At 42.8% G+C, this 23,330-nt stretch overlaps 1 protein-coding gene across 2 annotated transcripts in view; it reads left to right on the top strand.

Moving 5' to 3' along the window:
• Positions 1-22,007, top strand: part of Ube3a (ubiquitin protein ligase E3A) — a 40,477-nt gene extending 18,470 nt beyond the window's left edge. For both annotated transcript variants that reach the window (XM_065446962.2, XM_065446961.2), the window contains exons 10-16: positions 334-478; positions 1,759-1,964; positions 13,450-13,617; positions 13,870-14,025; positions 15,163-15,233; positions 16,184-16,327; positions 20,358-22,007. In XM_065446962.2, the coding sequence (XP_065303034.1) occupies positions 334-478; positions 1,759-1,964; positions 13,450-13,617; positions 13,870-14,025; positions 15,163-15,233; positions 16,184-16,327; positions 20,358-20,478 (1,011 nt within the window). In that variant the 3' untranslated portion in view covers positions 20,479-22,007. The remainder of the gene's footprint in view (positions 1-333; positions 479-1,758; positions 1,965-13,449; positions 13,618-13,869; positions 14,026-15,162; positions 15,234-16,183; positions 16,328-20,357) is intronic.
• Positions 22,008-23,330: the final 1,323 nt, after the last annotated feature.

The raw sequence follows: 23,330 nt of genomic DNA, 5'->3' as shown, positions 1-23,330 counted from the left end.
GCAATATTTCATGTTTTAAATTTGCTGTTGGAAGTGCTACTAACAGAAAAAAATTAAATTTTGCTTGTTAATTTAAAATATTCTGTCTTTAAATTCATAGTACTGACATATTTTTACGTGAAAGTTTGATAGGCTTTTGCTTGGGGAATTCATTTATACCTTCGTTAACATGGAAAATATAGAATGAAGTTCATAGTACTAATGAGATTTCACTGTACTGGCGTCGTAGCAGCTGAGGCAAATTCGAGTAAAAGCTGCCGTCTCATGTCAATTTGTTATACTTGTTGAGGAAGTGAGTTTACAAACATTGTGTTTCTGGCTTCCTGGCTGCAGCTAGAGTTGGTCGCCATGGAGAGCCCGTCAAGCCTGAAGAAGCAGCTGGTAGTAGAGTTTGAAGGGGAGCAGGGAATTGACGAAGGCGGTGTGTCTAAGGAGTTTTTTCAGCTTGTTGTTGAGGAGATCTTCAACCCTGACATAGGTAAGTCAGTCTTTGTTGTTTCATTTGTTAGATGGTTGATAAGCCACGGAGAAAAGGGGGAAAATATGTTGTTCTGCAGGAATAGTACTGGATAAGGAACGTACTTTCCAGCTTTCATGATTTTATTGGAAAGTGGCTGATTTCTAGATCTTCCTTACAATTGTCATATGAGCCTTAAATTTTTTTGTTTGCCTACAGTCTAGGGCAAAACTGATTTTGAAAGAACACGAAAAATGCTTTTGCCATGCAATGTGCCAAGCCAGATTTTGTGAATCTGCTCCGTTATTCAAACCTATATGCGGCACAGCCCTGTAGTTCACAGAAGTAATGTACAACAGCAACCAAAATTTTGCATGACCATTTCATTAAGAAATATTAAAAATAGTATTTCTGTCTGTCTGTGCCACAGATCACTCTAGCTGTGACTATAGACAGAGTGCATGTTTACAGTGTCCCTGCAGCACGAAGGCTGTGAATTATGTAAATAAATAGTGAACAACTTGAGTGAAAAAATAACTTCTGGTATTTTTCACCAATATGTAGTAATTTTTGGCTTTGCATAATTTTCACACTTTCAGGTGTGTCGGCAGGACATTTCTTACTTGTCACGTTTTTGTGTTGAATGAAGGTTTAAACCCTCTACAACGGAGCAAAAATATTGGCAAGTGTCAGAGCACCCTAAATAATTTACTATAATACATACTCGCTTATATAAACTGGTTTTGGTTTCAATATCTGGGAAGTGGATGGGTCACAACGTCATGATACATTGGTTCTCTCCATTCCTGTGAGCACTGCAATGGCTACACACAAGCACTGTCAGAAGAAATGCATGTAACACTCTTTTTTTTTTAATGAGCAATGTCATTATGTCTAAGCTTATTGCTACATGATGTCATCAAATCTTGCTCTGTGTCATGACGGTCATAAAATTGTGTCATGAAGTTGGTCTGTCATGTTGAGACCAACTTTAACATTAATGTTTCCACACCCCGATATGTGCTAAGTGTCATCTTTTAGGTATGAGAATCGTGTTTTAGAGTTTTAGAGTGCAGTGTGTTTCTGGAATTTCCACCTTTTCTTTGCCGGAAGTTATTCCAAAGTGGATCAAATTAAATTTCTGTCTGAGTAACTAAGTTTGAGGTCTGCACAGATGCCAGAATGAGGTAACTCGGGCGCGGCACTGAAAAGGTTTAAGGTTGACAGGTCTGAACATTTTTTCAGTATTACGAAAGAATGAGTTTACCATTCACAGTGCTGCATGGCGGTCCTACTTTCAGCGATGTTCACTCTGAACGGTGAGACCCTAACGTACTGGTTCAACCCGACGTCTTTCGAGAGTGACGCTCAATTCAAATTGATTGGGATCATTTTGGGCCTGGCCATCTACAACAACGTCATCTTGGACGTGCACTTCCCCATGGTCGTCTACCGGAAACTGCTGGGGCGCAGGGGCACCTTCCATGATCTTCAGGACTGGAATCCTGTGAGCACAGAGAATTTTTGTTTTGTGCTGACCGTGTGTCTCAGCTTTAACGCATCTGCTCCTACTTAAACACATGGGAACAGTGAAATTGTTTTGTTTGGCGTATACTCCACCCATTGCGATGTGGTTTAATGCATTAACAAAAGAAATGAAAGGTACTGACTACAGGGAGCAGATTTTATTTTGGCCCTCAGTATTACAAATTTTTTTTTTCAAATTGATGCATATTAGGGAACTGAAACACGAAGCTTGCAATGCTAACTCGGCAGTAAAAAACAATATCTAAATTTTGTGAACGGTAGCTGTTAAGACATCTAATTGGTTACCACTAATCTCTTAAGTAGGACTTTGTAACCCACATAAGCATTGCAATGATTGGACGCAAGTTTTACGTCCATATACCAGATTTGTCCACTTGATATGCTAAAACAGATGCAGTTTATTACAGTCAAACTTCGATACTATATCAAACACGGATATATTGAATTATTGCGTAAATCGCATGCTTTCTATATCGCCTGGAAAATCGCATGCACATTTAATTTTTTTATTTCGAATGGGGTCAGATGTAAAATGGATATGTTGAACTCTGCCATCCCAGACCACATGCGCTCCGTGGACAGGTGGTGAGCTTTCCCGCAACACCCTCGAAAATATCGGTGACGTGATGGGCGTTCTCGAATGCTGCACACTACAGCTGCACACATTGATCGTGCCAAGGGTGCTATTTGAATGTAGCGGCGTACACACGCGGTGGCTTGGCTAGTTCGACATCAGTGACGCATTGCATTTGGCACACTGACTCCTCCTCGGTGTCGTGCTCTGCACCTGCCACGTCTCGCAAGAACTATCGGTTTGCATCCACAGAGACGCGACAGTGCATGCTCACTGGGCTCCCTCATTAGACGCCTTGGCAGATGCCACTTAATACTTTATCGAGAGTTATTCAAAATACTTCTATTGATGGACTTGTATCGCAGCAGAAGTAGTGGCCAAACAAAGACGCTGCCGAGGTAGATCCCGCAAGCGCTGATGTTGCTCCGCTCCCGACTTCAACTGAGGCTGTAGCTGCTTTGGCCCTTCTACGCTGCTATGTGGCGCAATAGAGCGCACCGACCTATCGCTTGTGGATCGTGTAGACTATGTTGAGGGCTCGATGCTTAAGCATGCAGCTGTCAATAAGAAGCAGGCTACACTACTGCAGTACTTTCAGCCAAATAAATAAATACTTTGCGTAAAGCATTGAGTATTTACTGTGCCACGATTGGGGCGTGATCAGGGATTGTTGTTCAGAGCGTGCGATTGGCCTAGACTGCGCCAGTTTTGCGCGGCTCACGAAGTCGGCGTGGCCTACACTAATTGTGTGTGGCGCAATCGACTGCGCGCTCCCGCGGACGAAGTCTGCGCGGCCTAGGCCAATTGCACACAGCACAACTGAACGCACGTTCCGAACAACAATACATGATCATGCCCTTGGTTCATTGATTGAGCTGCAGAAGTTTTTTATGCGTTTTTTACGTAATTTTATATATCGAATTCTGGCTATATCAAACTATTTCGCGATCACGGCGCTGTTCGTTATATCAAGGTTCAACTGTACATAGATGTGATATTTGTTTCTGGTGCAGAGTTATTGATTTGTAAGTTTTGTCAGCATTATTTTTTTTTAACTTGACAGTTTTCAAAAGTTTTCGTAAAAGCCCTGAGACCCTACATCAACATTCTACTTCCCGTAGTCAGCAGAATTCAGCTTTCTCTTTTAAGTGCAACAAATATAATTCAAATATAATGCGTAAATAAAAGGCAGACTGATGTTTCTTGTGCAGTGGTAGAATGACGTTATTACGTATTACGAAACAAGTTGTTACGAAACAGGTTGTTACGAAACAGGCAGTGCAATAAATTTCATTGATATTGGTTTAATGGTTGGCTAAAGAGAGCATTTCTGCATTTCCCATGTATATAAATAAGGTAAAGCAGGTAAAACCTCCCTTCTAAGAGGAAGCTGTAGCTTATTTTCATCTCATATAAAAAATTTGGAGGACGCTTAAACTTCACCTTTAAGAGTGGAATGCGATACCATTAAATGATCTTTGACTGGTTCTCATGCTTCCCGGCAACTGCAGTGTATATAACTGTAATGTTTACCGGGAAATGCTCACGGCGAACACGATGCACTAAAGCAGGCTTTCTGATAGAGATGCGGCCTCTTGTATGGGCCGCGATGCGGCAGAGGCGAGCGCCATCTGAAAGTTCAAGGAACTGGGCACACCAATCCGTGAACTCTGAGATATTTACGTGCCGGCATGTGCAAATGGTGGATGCCCTCTCCAGTCTATGCATTGTAGAAACGCTAAAAAAGGGGTTTGTTTGAGTTTTCGTGTAACAGAATTATGTTTTCTCATATATTCAAATTACGATCTGAGAGCTATCATGTCTGCAGGTTGTGTTTAAGTCACAGTTTGATTTTTTCTGCGTATTTTAGCTTGGGAAATTCAATTAGTTCAGTCAATTTCTTGCGTCACATCGAAGGCCTGGGTACGCGTGGTTTGAAAATATTTTTGCCGAAACAACGTCCCATGCCGGATGTGGGACGCCGACATCGGATTTTCTGCAATAAGGGGTCCTTAACGCTGTCGTTTTAATATATGAGAAATATTCAAATATTCTCATTAGGCGACTGTGCTCCAGTGACTTGAATGAAATTCATTGCATGAGAGTTGAAATTCGATATTGGAAGCAGCTTTCTCTAAGGTCCTCAGATTGGCTGCATGAATGTACTAAAAGTGGGAAAGTTATTAATAGGAGCATCACGTTTGCAACTTCATGACTCTGCAACTATACTGTCGCTATTGTAACCTGTAACTGATAGCATTTGAAGTAACAAATAGCTCTTTCATTATACAAATTTTGTAGAAGTGCCGCTTTGTTTGGAGACTAGTGAATGAAGTTGACAGAAGTCCAATACGTTTCTACTACGAAATTATAGAGTTGTATATTTGCTCTTTTGTTGTAGACTATACATAATCTGTTTGTTTGTTTTTAGTTTTTTTTTCCTGGCAGTATTGGTAAAAATTTTCAGAATGTAAATGAAAAAATTCAGTGACTATTTAGTGGCAAAAGAGAGAGAAAGACATTAGGGGCATTACTTCACATTGCTTTAAAGTCCAGATCTGTCATTTAAACCCTGTTCACCACAGTGCAAAGTGTTGTTCACTCAACACATTCTGTCTCTTTGAGAAGCGAAGTGCTGCTGATAATGGTCCAGAGCAGATCATTAAATAAGTACATGCAAACGTACGCACATGCTCACACACACACACACACACACACATACACGCACGTGCACATGCACACACGCGCACACACACACATGCACGCACACCACTTGACCAGCTTCCCATACTTCGCATGCATACACTTTTTTACACTTTGACACTCCTAATGCTAACACATAAAAAAAAAACGATGTTGCAGATGGCTCCTCATGAAAGAAAGCCTTGAACGCCATACCACTCATGGCAGCGTGAACTTGCCTGACAACAATAATGACAAAAATGTTGGCGGTGACGAAAATAATAACAATGCTTCCTACACAATGGCCACCCTCTGTGGTTGCTCAGTGGCTATGGTGTTGGGCTGCTGAGCACGAGGTCGCGGGATCGAATCCCGGCCACGGCGGCCGCATTTCGATGGAGGCGAAATGCGAAATGCTTAGATTTAGGTGCATGTTAAAGAACCCCAGGTGGTCGAAATTTCCGGAGTCCTTCACTACAGCGTGCCTTATAATCAGAAAGTGGTTTTGGCATGTAAAACCCCATAATTTAATGTTTTTACACAATGGCTCAAATGTCTCAGATTTGGAATTGCTTCTTTGTTGGAGACAAATAGCTTTCTCTTCGGGCCTCTTCTGTAAAAGAAATGTCACAATAAACATTGCGGTGATATCTACAACAGACATCACAAAAGTTGGATGACCCTTAACAGCCATAATTATATACAGTGAAACCTCGTTATTACGTAGCTTGCAGGGGACGTGGATGAGGTGTGTACTAAGTTATGTACTAATTACCTGACAATGGCAGATGAGCTGATATAGATCTACTGGTCCAAAAACTTGTAAACTCGCACCCAAATACACATACAGACAAGTTTTATTTGCCAGCAGGCAGCAAAAATTCCCTAATCTTCAGTTGCCGCTGTGGCAGACTTGCAGCGATGATGGCAGCCTCAAACTTAGCAAGGCCACAAGCCAGTTTCTCCATCAGGTCCCATTTATCTGTGAACATGCTCTCATGATAGTCAAACCACTAGCCGTGTTGGATATGGAAGGGTCATCATCCGTGTCGTCATTTATGATGAGAACATAGAACTGCTAGAAGCTTTGGCAACAGGAAACAGGTCATGGTAAGCATGTTTTGAAGTCACTATCGGTGGTGACTTCAGTCCAAGAGAGGTCTGTAAGCTGTAATTTCGCTGTCTATGGTCAGCGCACACGACATTTAGTAATTCCATGCATGTATGTGCCGAAAAATGAAGTAAGTACTACACACTGTTTGGCATGCGTTAAGCGACTATGGCTTAACAACACCTTAGGTTCAATGGCGACAGGGTGGGGGACTAATTGTGACTATATTTAAACTGGAATGACTTAAGTGACTACCTATTCACGAGGTTTTATTGCAATTTGCTTTCAGTAATCACTAGGATGAAAGTTTTCTTGAACTCAAATTGAAGCAATTTTGTTCATATCAATTCAGTGTTACCTAACAAAAGCACTTGTACATTTTGCATTAACTTTGATTGAGGAAGAGGCCAGCCTAAATAAAGCTTACACTTAACCCTCCATTGGCTCAGTTTCTTAGGCATTCAGCGGCTTAGTGTGCAAGATCTTGATCATTTTTTTTTTAAATGATGCTGTCTTGTTTAGAAGGATTTGAAAGCAAAACTAAAATCCTCATGGTTCTGTCTCCGAATCCTAGAAAGCCTGCCACATCATGCACAGTGTGGATTAACGAGCTTTATCTAAAGTATATTGCTATGGAGTGTTGCGTTTAGCACTGTTGCTACATTTGTTACTTGTTGACATCCATTCCTACATCGGTTCAAACATTTGGAGCAAGTTGCTTGCTACCTTTAATTATTTGCATGCTCTTTCGCTTACCGTACTTATTCGAATCGAAGTCGACTCTTTGTTTTTAAAATGTTGCCCAATGTGAGCTGTCGACTTGTATTCGTTATTAAAGAATCTCGACCTATATTCCTGAGCAAAGCTAGCGAAAGTACTGAGCAACGGAGTTCCTCCGTTGCGCCCATCATAAAGCCAATGTGGAGATTATCCACGCTGACTATAAGAAATACTGCATGTCCTACGCACTCCATGGCACTCGAGGAGAACGTAGTTTGAGGTGCCAAAGAGACGTCCCATGAGGATGACTTCTCTGGCAGTTCCGACGTGCATGCAGCTTTAGGCATCGACAACCAAGATTTAGTAGCCGATCTTAGGGTAAATAAAGAGGTGCCATGTTCCAATTTTTCGTTTTTCTAAAGAAGATATGGACCTACCTATATTCAAATTATTTCTTTATTTCTCAGCAAGTTCACTATATAGAGGTCAACATATAATCGTGTTCAGCCTATTTTCGAATAAATATAGTAGTTGCCAAAACTAGTTAAAATGTCCTTGCTCACACACAAAAAAAAGGAAGAAAGAAAGATGTTCAGGTGAAGTTTAAATCTGGCTGAAACAAGTAGGCTTTTGTTCACAAGTAGCTATTGTTCTTAACAGCGGAAGTCTCATCATGGGGCATGTTGCATCAAATATGAGAAGTGCATTTTGTTTTGTTTCGGTGATGGGCGTTGTCACTGTCTCATGCACTTGGAAAAAAAAATTTGAGCTCAAACTCATGCTTGATAGTTATGCGTCATGTAAAATGTATCTACGGTCGAACCTCTATATAATGAAGTTGTACTTGGAGCGAAAAACTTTGTTAAATCGCAAATTTAGTTAATTCGAGTTTTGAAATTTTCAGCATTAGAAACAGCTTCACAAATTCCCAGAAAATTCCTGGTGGTGGATAATATCCTGTTGTCGGGCCATAATAGTGCGGTTATGGGCGCCAGTGCATGTGGTGAAGATTGCAGCGGGAGCCGTGCAACAACAGGGCTCATGACATCCGAGATTTGTGTCTGTTGCATCACGCGACGCCATAAATCTTGGGCACCATGGCTGACCACGCTTAGTGCCCGCAGCTGGCACATGCAAATTAAAAACAAAAGTGTAAAACCATTTCAACTCGACCTGTGCACTTGCTTCAGATGGAATGTACACGCAAGAGGAGGAGATGCATGTATTCCTACCTCTCCCCCCTCTCCGTCATGTGCTTTATCACGTTAACATGCATTCACTCTCTCCCCATCCTTCTTATTCAGAAGGCATCGTCAGGCCTTGCATTTCTCCGAGCGCTGCGAGCTACTGCATGCCCCATTACCTGTGCAAGTTGTTTACCAATGCGACAAATGGTGCAGTGGTGTTTCCTGCCTACTGCATACTGGCACACACACTTTGACGGCAATTTCGCCGCTAAAACTTTTCATGCAAAAATATTCTTTGAAATAACTTTTGTCTCGGCTGACGTTTTTCTAGTTTTTTGCTGGGTGAACTAGTTATACAGGCTCCAAGTTCATGCTTGAGATGGCCGAAAACGTAATTAAATCGAAATCGCATCACGAAGTTACTTAGTTAAATCGCAAAAGAAAATATGTGGTTTTCAATGCAGCTAAGATCGGGAAATGGAAATAGTTTGCTACATTGTGAATTTTGTTACATCGAGGTTCGTTATATCGAGGTTTGACTGTACCTCAGACACTGAGTTACTCTTCTAGTGCTTTCATATAGTCTTGTGAAACATGAGATTGTTGTTTGTCACCTCTGCAAAAAAATGTCTGACGATTATGATACTCACTAATGTAAAATTTGAGAGCAACTGAATACGTGTTTTCATTTCACAGTATATTGAGGCAAAGAATGTGAGACCGATATTACTTCATCGACTGACAGTGGGCCAGTGCAGTCAGTGCTTTCGCTGAGGGAGGGGCAGTACAGGAACGCTGGCATAATTAGCGGCATCAGAGCCGCCTATGGAAGAAGACAACAACGAAGCACGAGCAGTGGCACGAGCGCGAGGGGTAGTAGAGGAACGCTGGCATGATGAGCGACATCAGAGTCAGCTGTGGAAGATGATGACAAACGTGTGAGCAGTCACACGAACGCATTCACGTGGTTATGCCGAGGGACACCGACGAGCCAGCTGTGGAAGAAGACGATAAACATGCAAGCAGTGACAAAAGTGCATTCGCATTGTTACGCTGAAAAATGCTGATGCTCAACCCAGGAACAGCCACTTAAGAGCTGTGCTCTAAATTGGCTTCAGGGCATGTAATAGAGCCTCGTTGATACAATCCTATTAGTTTTCCAGCCGTTAGATCCCATGTCAATAAGAAAAAGCTCAAGGTGCGAACGGCAAAAACTGTAGCCGCCTACTGCAGCAGCTTCCCTGCAATACTTCCCCGCCCATCTCACGTGCACTCGGTTTCTTAGTGCAGTACCAGTAAATCTCCTCCTGGTTTGTCAGAGCTGAATTCCCAGCTGTCATTGCCAACCCTGTTGCGATAAGCATCTTCACCTATCTGTTTCACAGACCATGGGTTGCAGTGCTCTTAATGCTTTTAATAAGTGATAAACCAAACGCAACTTTCTTCCCCGTTACAGGCATCGTGAAGTGAGCATCATGTTTTGGTCAGGCAGCATTGTATTCTAGCGTTGCCAACCAGCTTGATCTCGTTTTGGTGCCCTGTTGCCATCTTAAGGGGAGACACGGGTCTGGGAGGCCAAAAAAATTCTAAAAAATCGATTTTTTGAAGTATTTTTTTTCATAATTAATAAGGCCTAAAGAAACTGTTCCTAAAATACTGTAGCAATGTAATGCGCATTAGTCGAGTTATTCGGTCTCAAAGTCAGTTTCATGGCCATTTTCGCTCGCGAAACCACCTCAAAAACGGTCATATTCAACGCCGCAACGCCTGAGAGCCACGCCAAGTAGCGCGGCCATTTTGGTCTCATTTGAAAGACGCATTCTTCTATTGTCTGTTCCTAGTGGAAGAGCGCTTTCCGTCTGGCAACGGCACAGCTATCACGCATAAAAAAAAAACTCATACTCGCACATTATTGGTGCGTTTCTATCACGTGGGGCAGTTCCTGATTCCCTATTGGATGCCAATGGATTCGTCTGCTAGACAGCGGTGCGATGGCAGGTGGTCATCGGAAGTTCCGGACGGTTCATGCGTTCGGGAAGAAGCGAAAACGGCGTCCGAGGGCACGCAGCATATCACCAGTGAGACCTTCTGCCGCCGAGAACACGGAAGAAGCGGGCTGTGCCGGCGCTATCACGAACGCGACACCCGCGATCGCGGATGCGATAGCGGCGACCCAAGATCACACGCGAGCTGTGCGCGTCGACACTCCCTTGGTTTCTGCCGCTGAAAAAGTGGCCATCGAGTGTCGTGCGAGTGATATACGGCAAGACCTTTCGTCGACGTCAGCCACACGACGCAAGCGGTCTTTTATTCGAGAGTCTGAAGGAGCCGCGACGACTGGAACGCCGTTCACCGTCGTAAGCTTAGCGTTGGTGAATGAACTGCTTCAGTGCATGAATTGCCGTGTGTGTGGCGGGCCTGGCAGCATCTCCAAAGAAGACCGAGAATATGGTATCGCCGCGAAACTTGTGCTGACCTGTGATGAGTGCGGAGAACTGAAGACTGTATGGAGCTCGCCAAGAGCAGGGGGGGACGCGGCGCGCGGCCCTTTCGAAGTCAACGTGCTCGCGGTTCGCGCGGCAATGAGCACAGGGAACGGACAAACTGCGCTAAACGATATATTTTCCACTCTGAATATTTCGCGGAGAGGCATGCATACGAAGACCTACCAAGATTATGTTAAATTGAAGATGAACCCTGCCTCGCAGAAGGCTGCCGCGTTCGTTATTGACGACTGCGCGAGCACGGTGAAAACACTGTATGCCGATCTGGACTACGGAAATCCTGGAAACATCGCTGTTTCCTTTGATGGGACTTGGTTGACCAGGGGCCACTCATCTCATATTTGTGTTGGGACAGTGATCGAGCTATTTACGGGATACGTGCTTGACTTCGTCGTCCTATCGAACTTCTGTTTGGGGTGCCAGCTAGGGCCGAAGGAGGACGATCCAAGGTATGCCGAGTGGCTAGCTGACCACAGATGCCAAAAGAACACCTCCAGTAAGCCAGGCCAAATGGAGGTGGAAGCGGCACAAATTTTATTTGGCCGCTCATTAGAAAGGCATGGGCTCCGCTACACAACCATGTTATGTGATGGAGACAGCCGGGCCTTCAATAGCCTGCAAGAGGCACAGGTATATGGCTTTGTGCCAATAGAAAAAGAGGACTGTGTCAACCATGTGCATAAGCGCATGGGCACAGCTCTTCGAAACCTCCTGCAGAAACAAAGAGCTGACGGAAAGCCGAGCCTTGGCGGTAAAGGAAAACTCACGGGCGAGCTGGTCACGAAGCTCACTACATATTATGGATGGGCTTTGAAAACTCAAGGAAACATCGAAGCCATGCATAATGCTGTTTGGGCAACTCTTTATCACGTAGCATCTACTGATGCAAGCCCAAATCACTTGCATTGCCCAAGTGGTGAAGAATCTTGGTGCAAGTACAACAGGGCTGTTGCCAAGAAGGAGACTCCTCCAAAGCACCGTTACAACCTGCCGGAGCATGTTGTTGATGCCTTGCGGCCTGTGTATACGCGACTCTCTGACAAGAAATTGCTGAAGCGTTGTCAGCGAGCCAAAACCCAAATCCCGAACGAGAGCCTGCACTCTGTCATTTGGTCGCTCGTGTCAAAGAGCAAACATGCCTCCCTTTTCACTGTGGAAGCTGCTGTGGCCGAAGCAGTCGCAAGGTTTAATGCAGGCAAAGGGAGAGCAGATGCAGCGATACTAAATGAACTGCACCTGCAGCAGAATGCCGTAGCCTCTGAAAGATGTTCAGAAAAGGACAGTCGCCGACTAGTGGCATCCGATAAGAAGCATGCACATGCTGAAAACTTCAGGCATGCAATGAAAAGAAAGCGCACCAAGGAAAATGATCATGACTACGTTCCTGGTGGCTTCTAGCATCGTCACCACACTGATTAATACCTTCTCCTATTGAATAAAATGCTCACCATGTTCCTAAACTTCTTTTCTCGTTTTCTCAAAACAACATTTTTTATCACATCCTAGGCTATTGCCCACAGTATCATTTGATGTAGCGGTTGGATTTTGATAATTCTTGCAGCATTTGAAAGCTTATACAATTCATTAGTGCAATAAAACCAAGAAATTTTGATACTTTTATTTAGAACAATGATTTAATCAACAGTAAAATTACGCAAGTTTCAGGTTTCCGATGAGTATACTTGATAAGGCCAGAACTTTGAACCAATGAAGCTAAAAATAAAATTATGGTTTCCCTGCACTCCCTGGTCTCTATAGAGCGCTGTCATACAAATTTATAGCAATCTTTTATGGGAAAGCTGTCAAAAGATTGGGCAGAATGTAAGTTTATGAAACAGTCAATATTTTGAAATGTGGGAATGATAGCCCAAATCTAATTGCATATTTGTTTTCAGCTGTGAAAAATACATATTCTATAAAAATTTCAGCTGGAAATACTGAAAATTAAAAAAAAATATTTCAAACCAGTGTCTCCCCTTAAAACACCATGCAATAGAAAACTATGGGCATCTCGGGTCGCTTGGGCTCCACTAGCTGCAGGGCCCCACCAGTCTCATGCTGCCATGATTCGTGCCTAGTGGGCATTTCAAAACTTCCTGCGTGGAACGCCCCCACTGGAAGAAGCTGCTGACACAGGCCGAACTTGAGCAAACATGCGAATCTGCAAAAATGACAGCTGCTCAGGCCCGTCAGCTCAGCAGGTTTCAGTCTCCTGCTGCAATGATTTGCACAATGCTAGCATTACTTAGATGTCAACTACAGTTCAGTCTGTCAAATATTTTAGTGACTTTGAATCATACATTTTCCTGGTTAGTATATTTATCCTCCTGTCTCTTTCTTTTTCAAAAACTTATGAATGAGGTTCTACTGTATTTCCTGTACTACTGTGTTGCCACAGTGTGTTTCTGTTTATGCATTGAATATAATTTGCAGTTTCCAACAGTGATCTCTTGTCTTATAGGGTGCGTTTGTATTGTTGCCTTAAAAATAGTGTTTGGGAAGAGTTCTAGCAAATGTGCATCTCATCTGTGTGTTGTGCCTGTTGCTGCTACACATTTGGGCTGCCACCTCATCAAGGTGCTGAAATCAGCAGCTCCTTGCAGCTCTTTCTTTCTAAAAGAAAAGTAAAACTCATTTGATTTGAATTCTTATTCTTGTCTATGCAGAGCTTAGCAAATGGCTTGCAGCAGCTGCTGGACTACAAAGGGGATGACATGGAAGAAGTTTTTGTACAAAGCTTTAGAATAACCTACAAGGATGTGTTTGGCACCGTGCTCTCCCACGACCTGAAGGAAAATGGCGACACCATTCTAGTCAACCAGGACAACAAATGGGTTAGTGGCACCATATTCTGTGTTGGAAGCTATGATGAAGCAACCAAATAGCCAACTGCAGCCAACATAAAGCTGGTGCTTTATTTACTAATTTATTCTTGTGTGTGTTTTTGATTTCGTGCTCTTACTGTAGAGGCAAGGTGTATGCTAAATTATGGCATGAAGGCATGCCAGCTACATCTTAAAGTATAGAGGTCAGCCTAATGTGCACAAGGAGTAAACTTACTCCTTTCTTATTCTGTTCCCAAACAGGAATTTGTTGACCTGTACACAGACTTTTTGCTCAACAAGAGCATAGAGAAGCAGTTCCGTGCATTCCGTCGTGGTTTCTTGCTCGTGACTGATGACTCACCCTTGGAGATGCTTTTCCGGCCAGAGGAAGTGGAACTGCTTGTCTGCGGCAGCAAGGTAATATTTTATTCTTCTCTTGCTGTTGTGTGTTGCAGGATGATATTTAGGCTTTCAAAAACACTCGCTCATCGTTTAAATATTCTGAACACCTCGGTGCGAACAAAATGGGACCGTATGACATGGTACGAAGGCTTGAACCAAAGAATAGAAAGACAAGTGTTTGCTCTTCAGTTCATGTTCTTGTCCCAAGTTGGGCTGTTACATTTTGGATCTTGCCAAACCATCTAGCTAGTGGAACCAACTGAGTTTATTGTTCGTTTGCTAGTTTTTATGTTCACTGTTTTTTTTTTCTCTCTATGTGAGCAGAAATTGAAATATGTACCTGATTTGTATAGTGTCGTTTCCTCCATGTACAGTTTTTATTCGGCCCGTACAAACTGTACAAAAAAAGTGTGCAAGGAAGCACCTTTTGTTCGGGAACCTTTGGTTTCTTGTATAGGAAAAGAAAATATGGATCAATAAAAGAAAATTACATTTCAAGGAAAATTTTCTCTTGTGAATTTGGTGCAAATGGCACATTGCAACACTCGCGGCCAGGCATGTTCACGTGTGATTTGCAGTACAAGTGCATTGTTTGGGGCACAGCATGTATCCATGCAGGCTAGTTTGCTTTTGTGGTGTATCCATTTCTACCTCGATAAAAATGCATTACAAGTACTTGGACGTCTGCGAGGCGCACCGCAGTCTCATGCCCAGGCAATGCAGGCTTTTGGAATTAGTGTTGCATACACCATTTTGCAGCGCAAGTGACTTGCAGCGTTCATGAGCAAAAATTAAGTGAACCTTTGAGCGTTTGACTTGGCCTTAGAGAAGCAAATTTGTATGTCCCGCTTTTCACAATCTCGAGAAACTGCCACAGATTTGCGGAGATCTTAGATAAGCTTCAGGTAAGCGTCTTTTTTATTTTGAATCGTCAATGTATCAAACTAGGTATTTTGCAATCCTCTTTGAATTCGATGTATCCGGGATTGACTGTATCATGAAGTGCCATTTTTACCAACTTCATTGTATTGTGGTTTAACTGCATACATACACCATAGGATTAATGGTATACAATGAGTTTATAATATGTTCAATCGTTTAATCACTCACAAGTTAATTTCAGTGGTTTTGCATCTTTCTTTATTATTGCAGAATTTTGACTTTAATGCGCTCGAAGAGTCAACCGAGTATGACGGTTACACAGCCAACAGTCCTATTATAAGGTAAGGTGCTTGTCGTTTCATTTTACTTCCAATTGTTTTGCTGAGTGCAAAGCTTTCTAGTACAGCTAGCTTATTTTGGCACATATAGCCCGCATGAAAATTTCAAAAAATTGAACAGTAAAGTGGGGGTGCAGATTATATGCAAATTTTGCCATGAAGTGTGGCTTCACAGTAGCACACACTGCCGTGAAGCCACACTTTGTGGCAAGGTTCTCCACCATTCAAAGTTTCGTTATCTCCTAGGGACCACCACCTCCTCCCCACCCCTGTGTGTTGAAGCTCCCTTCTCCCCGCTCTCATGGTCTCCCGTTCTCCTCCACTGTTGAGTGGAAGTAATTTGAAACTGCACACCCATCACGATTTCTGCCTGCATCCTTCTGCAGCTCCAGTTATCGTGGAAGCTGATTTAATCTGAGGAATAAGTAATTATAATTGTAGTGTTTGAACTGTCTGGGTGATCGGGTGCGCAACATTTTAGTTGTAGTACATACGGGATACATAAACAGATGTGGTCACGAAAACAACTGTGCTACACTTCACCTACATGCTGTTTTGTCACCATTATAAGTTCTGCATTCTTCTTGAAAACAGATAAAAAGAAGTAAGAGTTCTGTTAGGCAGAGTGCAAGATATATAAAACGAAAACGAGTTGACAGACAACCAGACAATGGAATACAAAGTGCATGCAGTAAGAAACGAAATTAGAATCGTTATTTTCACTCAACAATCTGATCAATTATTTTCCCGAAGCAGTGACATGTTATCTGCAACAAACGCATGTCACTGTGCACTTGAAGCAGTGCTGATGCACTTCTCTTCTTTGTTTTAATGAACCTAATCTAGGCACCTTGCTGGAAAAACCACTGGGGTTGCCTTTAAACATGTGTTCATTTTCTTTTCAATTAATGAACATCTTTCTGTGTCTCTCTTTCTTCTTTCATCTGTCACAGGCATTTTTGGGAGCTGGTGCACGAGTTCAGCCAGGAACAAAAGCGAAAACTGCTTCAGTTTGCGACGGGCAGTGACCGGGTGCCCGTGGGAGGCCTCTCGAAGCTCAAGCTGGTAATTGCGCGCCATGGTACAGACTCGGAAAGGTGTGTGGGAACTTTGTCTTTTGTGTCGTTTGATCTTTTCTATGTCTCTGTTTTGGCGCTGGTCTCTCGTGAACAAGCACCCAGTGGACACATTGATTGATCAAAGCAGTAGAATCCCAATTAGAATGACTTCACCACCCACGTATCTATATATACTTAGCTATTATGTGCTTCCTTTATACACTGGACTCTTGGTAAATGGACGTCCTGAAATAAAATTTTTGCTTAAACAGAACTGCCGATAATTTGGTTAGTTTTGTATTTATGTAATGCAAAATAACTTCCAGTAATCAGAACAAACATTTTTGAAACTCGGTAAACGGAACAACAGAAGCGAGCTTTAAAGTATTTTTTCAGAAAGTGGCAGGGTTTCAAATAAATTTTTGCTGACACCTGTCGTTTATTAAGAAAGCCATCCTTAAAAAGTGATGGCAAAGACTGAAGCAGGCAAAAATTTGATAGATTTTAATGCGTAGCATGTACAGACCCGGACTGCCTTCGTAGCAGCACCACTCGCCCCGTAATCGACTAAAATAGGCAAAGCTTACATTTTGGATACCTTACTGTGCGCCATATGATAATTTTGACTGTGCTGGCATGACCGCATGTTATTCTGCCGTCGACTGGAGTAGTAAGTGCTATGTTTTTGTTTTGATACGTCGTCATAGCCTTCTCGAAACTGAAATTAGCAAAGTGCAATCAATCAAGTAGCTGTCCACCATGCCCAAACCATGGGGCAAACTAGCTACTACATTCAATTCTCTACGGTTAACATATCTAACAGTATTAAGAGGGTGTTTGACATATATAGTGCTGCATCTCCACTCAATTTCTCACCTACTGTCCTGTGACTGGCGCAGCATGGCCTTAGTTGCTTTTGTGCCATTAAACTCGAATTAACTAACATTTTCTCACCAAACGGACCTTTGGTTAATGGGAACATATCGTATTTATTCAATTCTAGCGTGCCTCTGGATGTAACGAGCACCCAATTTTTGCGGTCTTAAAGTAAGAAAATAAAGATGCACCTGAATGTAACCTGCACCTGAATCTATCATGCACCAAAATTATATTTAAAAAATACAGCGTGTCCCCTTGTACGTGATCAGAAAGAACGAGACCTGCAGAGTTTACCTTAACAGAAGGTAAAACGACTTTTTTTAACCAGCTGTCATAATGATAGCAGCAAGTCGTCATTGCCATTTGCACTTCATGGCCATAGATGCCAAGCACAAAGGGGCAGTATTCTCGAGCGAACACGCTCACATATGCTACTATCACTTTGCGAAACTCTGCATCGGACTTGTTGAAGCATGCGTCTGACAGTGTTCCTTACATTATGTACAGGTATGGAGTTTGGCACAGTGCCGGAAGTGCTGATGGCCAATCAAATCACTCTGGTGCATCTGGTGCCGAGTGGTGCGAAATCTCGCAAACATGATAGTGTCTCCCACAAAATGAATCGACAACAACCTTTAGGAAATCGCACTTTGTCACCATTTTTGATAGTGGTGATGCTTTGTCTGATGGCTCTGATGGTAGGTGATTGCCAATGCTGCGAATTTGGCTTTGGTTTCCTATCCGATTGCAATGCACAGGAAATGTTCTGTCCCATTTTCTTGGAAGAAAGGTGCACGTTAGATTTGGTTAAATACAGTATTTATCCGCTTCCTTGAGATTCCACATTACAGGATTCTTCTGTATCATATTTTTCACAACCAGTAGACTTCTGATGACAAAGTTAGAATTGTAACAAAATTGCTGTGTGAAACCAAATCTCTAATGATAGTTAATTCAGTGGGGAAACAGAAAGAAGCACTCATTTCTAATGACTTTCCTTCATACAAATTCCTTGATAGGCGGCATATAGTCATACAATTGCCATTGGTGCACTCACAATCATTGTCATAAACGTTATTGATTAGAACAAAGCATACTTTCGCACTTCTTCTTTTCCTTTTATTTTTTTATTTTTGGCAGAATGCAATACCATGAACATGTGTAGCTAACCATGGCATTTACTGTGCTGATCACTGCAGTCGATGACAGAGGACCTGGCACAGAATCTTCTGTAATGGTCCAGCGTACACCATGCTGCAAAAATTGGTTTTCGACAGTTAAGTACTTTGACCCAATCTTGTTATTTTAACTGTTATGAAAAACAAGGCAAAAGTGGAATACAGTCGAGCCCACATATAATGGTTCCACTTAACATGAACTTTCGCTAAACGAACGAAAGCTGTGTGTCCGTCAAAATATGCATTATTTCAATGGCATAAAATCACACATATAACAAACGTCTTTGAGCCCTGCTGATTGGTTACAGCAAACGGACGGCGTAAACTCACCGCCGCGATGCGAAATAACGACAACCTTTGACCCCTTTGCGCAACGCGTTCTGTTTCCCCAAGCCTCCTCGGAGGCAAGCTATCCATTTCGTGCCCCTCTACCCTCTCCTCGCTTTCACGTGCTGCCCACGAGTGTCGACGTATGGCTTCCCGCCTGTCCTCTCTGCCTCGGAAAGGCAGTGGTCCCGGGTTCGAGTCCCGAACCAGGACGAATTTTTCTTCAACTATGAGGCTTTTTTTTTTTTTTGAGGAACCCGTATGGGTTTCCTTTGTAGCAATTGCTATGAATGGGTGAATGTCTTATTTTCCCTTTATTCACACTTTAGCTTTCATTGAAATGCCTATTTCAAAGATTTTAAAGTGAAAACTATATTCACACAGTGAATTACAGTTGACTGCCATTAATTTGACCCTGATGGGACCAAGGAAATTATCCGGCAGGTCGAATTAAACAGGCTGCAGTAAAAATTACGAAACACATACCTGATTCATTTGGCAGTATTTGCCCTATTGTATGCCCCATTCATGTGGCCTCCGAGATGGTGCAGTCTCAGAGGCTATGTCATTGACATAACCATAAAGCTTGCATAGTGATATTGCAGCCTGAGCACAGAGACTGTGTTTGCAAAGCGCAGTTTATATCGTGCTTTGTGGGAAAGTCAAGGGGAATTTTCACACAAATGTAAGCAAAATGCTGATCATGTCATGTCGCTGTTCACGCAGAAAGTGCCTGCTGATATCCTCAAAGCTCGTGAGACCGTCTACACAGTCTACTAATCCTGCACAACAAAAAGCAAACATTCCAACATGGCAACAGAAGGGATCAACATATGTGAACCGCAATTGACAAAGCTTTGATTCTATACCACCCCAGCTACTGGCGTGAAATAGCTACATGTGATCAGAACACATTCTCAAGTAGCTTGATAAAATAAAGCACCACTTTCATTGTTTGATTGCAAAAGCTCATTGAAAAGATAAGTTATTTTATATGCTAAGCTAGTGGCAACAAGTCTTGTCATATTTTCTTCCGGAGGATCGCATCCCTCGCAGAACCAACTAGAGAAATCTAGGTGCAGGCAACCATTCTGTTTGCAATTGTTGTAGAGTTTTTGATTCTGAATGTCAAAAGCACTATAGTCTGTACGAAAAATGACATGTATGTAGACACCGATAGAGTACTGTCTGTGATTTATGACGATGGACATAAGGTCTAAAAAAATTTGGTTCTGTGAAAGTACAGTTTGCTGGTTTTGTCTTTTTCTTATTGCCAAAATCAGAAGCAGGCTACGGGTTTGTTTTCTTTCTTTTTTTTTGCTAAAAAAGTTGGGTGCATGTTCGTTTTCTACTTTCTTTAGAAGCTCCAATGTGAATTCTGCATTAGTTTATTACTTTGAACCCACAAAATGTGGGTCACATTGAATTCGGGAGCATGTTAGAGTTGTGCAAACAGTGCCAAATTATTCGGCGGTGTCTTTTTGGGGTTCTTTGGCCTCTTAGTCAAATGAACTCACTGAATAATTCTACCAACTTCGTCACTCCCATCAGGGTTGACTTAACAGACATCTACTGTATGTACTTAATCTTGACTGTGTTCTCGTGGTGTTGCCTGTGGTGAATGTGCGTTCAGGTGCGAACTGCTCTGTAACAAGCACTCCGGGACTCTCTCTCTCTCTTTACAGGTTGCCAACAGCGCACACCTGCTTCAACGTGCTTCTCTTGCCTGAATACTCTTCCAAGGAGAAGCTGGCTGACCGCCTGCTCAAAGCCATTAACTACTCGAAGGGATTTGGCATGTTTTAATGGCCGTCTCCAAGCCTGACTGTGTACTTCATCTTGTACCATTGATGAATTTTCTCTCCCTTCCTGCATCCACAAGTGTGCTCGGCTGGAGCCTTTTTTTTTTTCCGTGCATGTGGGACATCGCTTTTCACGCCTTCTGTCCAACTGCAATGTAGGCACAGAGGAACAGGATGCCTGCCTATTACGTGACGGTTAGACATAAAGGCTACTTACACTCAGCTGTGCAAAAGACAGTCACGCTTACCTGCGCTTGCCTCACTTCTGTGGCCATAGCCTTTCTATAGTGAGGCACCATGGGATGAACAATGTTGCTTTGTTCTACGAGAACCAGATAGGATGAAGATGCCCCCCCCCCCCCCCCCCTCCAAGAAGGGTGCTTGCTTTTATTAGCTTTTAGTTGTTCAGATGATGTGTTGAAATGGCTGCTGAGGGGAGTGAAGCATTGGAAGTGTCAAAGACTTTTGAATTTGCATTCAGGTGGATGTAATGATGCCTTAAGAAATAATAGGTAGCTCTGGGCTTAGAAGGAAAACCTTTTTACCACAGCCCATAAATTCGGTGTGGTTTGCTGCTTTTGTATGACCACACAGTTTCCACGTTTCTAAGAGGGCAATATGAATGGCTTGCATGTTCTTTTTTTTTTTTTTCAAAGCAAGTTTCTTTACGTATCTTCGTATATAGGCTGCGAATACGTAAATTTCGTGACCTTGGAAGCTGGAAATATGTGCATGTAGTGGCCAGTTTTGTCGCCATATGCACTTTCTAGAGCCACATTGCTGGGTAACCAGAGGAGACAGAAGTTGATATCTGGTTGAGTTACGACACTGCATTGCAACGTCTGAACATGAGCATAACTTCTTTTGTCTAGCATAACAGTTGGCTGCTTCCATTTCGTCTTGGAATCTTTTGTGCGTTGTCCTGAAAGGTTATTGTTGTCTATGGAGCCACTCAGAAGAGCCATGGTGTGTATTAGAAGGTTCATGGATAGGAACAAAAGAGTCATGTGTGCTGTAATTTTGTCACTTGTAAATTTGTTTTTTTGTACATATACAATGCAGAAAGCCGTAGGATCGCAGAGTGCGATACCCTCCTTTCGGGAAGTAGCTAACAATGTTAACCTCTTTGAAGGCCTTTCCCTAGGATGTGACATCGAGTAGCGAGATGCGGTTAGTTTTTATTTTCACCTTGTGTGCAGTAATAAGAATGTTTTCTACATACTGTGTACACATATATACATAATGCTTGAAGAATTTCATGATTCTGAATTTGATTACATTGTCCCCTGATGTCCTTTAGGAGGGAGCTTTGAGGAAGCAAATTTTTCGACAGAATGGGTTGAGGGTGATTTCCGTTTACCATCACTGTTTTGTTTTTTTAGTTCAAGAACAGAGTACCCTAGTGGCAGGGAGATAATTGGTTATTGCAAGCGAGGCACATTGTCGACAGGTTGCCAATAAACTTGACCATCTGTCGGACATTGCGCTTGTGTTGACACCATGTTAAGTGAAATAAAGTCAGTTTCTTTTGTTTTTAACGCGTCTTTTTGCATTCAACTTCGAAAACAGGACACTTCCGTTAATTCAGCTCCACTTAATTTGGCTCTGCTTAATTCGATCTCGGCCAAAGGTCCTGGCACCCACTAATGCATTTCAGTGGGCCTAAACTTTCGTTATTTCGATCCAAAAATTAGCCTCTGCCGGCTAATTGTAACTTGACCAGTCAGCATGCTCATGCCTGTTCCCTATGGTGACCTCAATAGCAACCCCTTTAGTGGCAGTGACTGTCTCGTTGGGGCTTAGGGGGACAGTGGATGCGTTAAACGCATGAAATCGCCTGTTGAAAACACATATTTTAGGCTTGCTCAAGGAAGATATTCAAGCGCTAGTAGCAGCTCGCAATGTCTGATTGTGGTATGTACACGATTCTAATGCGCGCCTCTTTTTCCAAGAAAACTGGGCCGAAAATGTCCTGCTCGGTGCAACCGAATACGAAACCATAACTGCTGTCGCAACGTTCATCTACTTTACCACAGTAGACGTAAGCATCAAATGGCAACCGGCAAAGCAAATTGGTTGGAGATGATTCTAGCCACAGTCTTAAAATGGGTGTAATGCATGTTCGCAATGGCACACCCCACTACACTGCACCACGTCATACTGTTCACTGGTCCATATGGACGCTGCCCAGCTAGAAGAAGAAAACCGGCTGATGGCGGCACGACAGGCAGCAAAAGGCAGCCAGGGAGACAGAGTGCACTGCCCAGCTAGAAGAAGAGCGCAGAAAGGAGGCGCCATGTAGCGTGGCACCATCTCTCGAGGCTACACAAAACTCACGCCGCACAACTCCCACACCGCTGGCATTCAAAGGAGCACAGGCAACCTTGTCTCGGTGTTAAAACATGAATTATATGGTGCCCTGTATCTGTCTTTTGAATGTCGCTATTGGAAATGAGAAATAAATGTTCAGCGTACTAGAAGTTATAGCTTGAGTGATATTGTAAACAAACAGTAGGAAGAACTTGGAAGCAATATTTTTTGTAACTTGTTTGGGCAGTAACTAGCGCATGTAATGCGGTCCTCTGCAAAGAGTTGGAGGGAAGAGACCACATTTTCTTACGTTTTGACTGGTTAGCCAAATGATCTCGATTTATTCTCAGCGGATGTTCTCGTTTGAGTGCCTGCACTGTCTCTGTCATTTGGCTCAAGGTCGCTTGAAGGCCACTGACAATGGGAGCTAAAAGCATTTCGTGCTTAAAGCAACAACAAAGGGGCACCAAATAAATGCACGCGGCCCTGCGTGATGCAGGTGCTGCGTTGTCAAGTGCATTTGCTATCCGTCATGCCTGTTGAAGT

Source organism: Dermacentor albipictus, chromosome 3 (genome assembly GCF_038994185.2).
Source record: "Dermacentor albipictus isolate Rhodes 1998 colony chromosome 3, USDA_Dalb.pri_finalv2, whole genome shotgun sequence".
Lineage (NCBI taxonomy): Eukaryota > Metazoa > Arthropoda > Arachnida > Ixodida > Ixodidae > Dermacentor > Dermacentor albipictus.
This window is presented reverse-complemented; position numbering and strand designations above follow the sequence as displayed.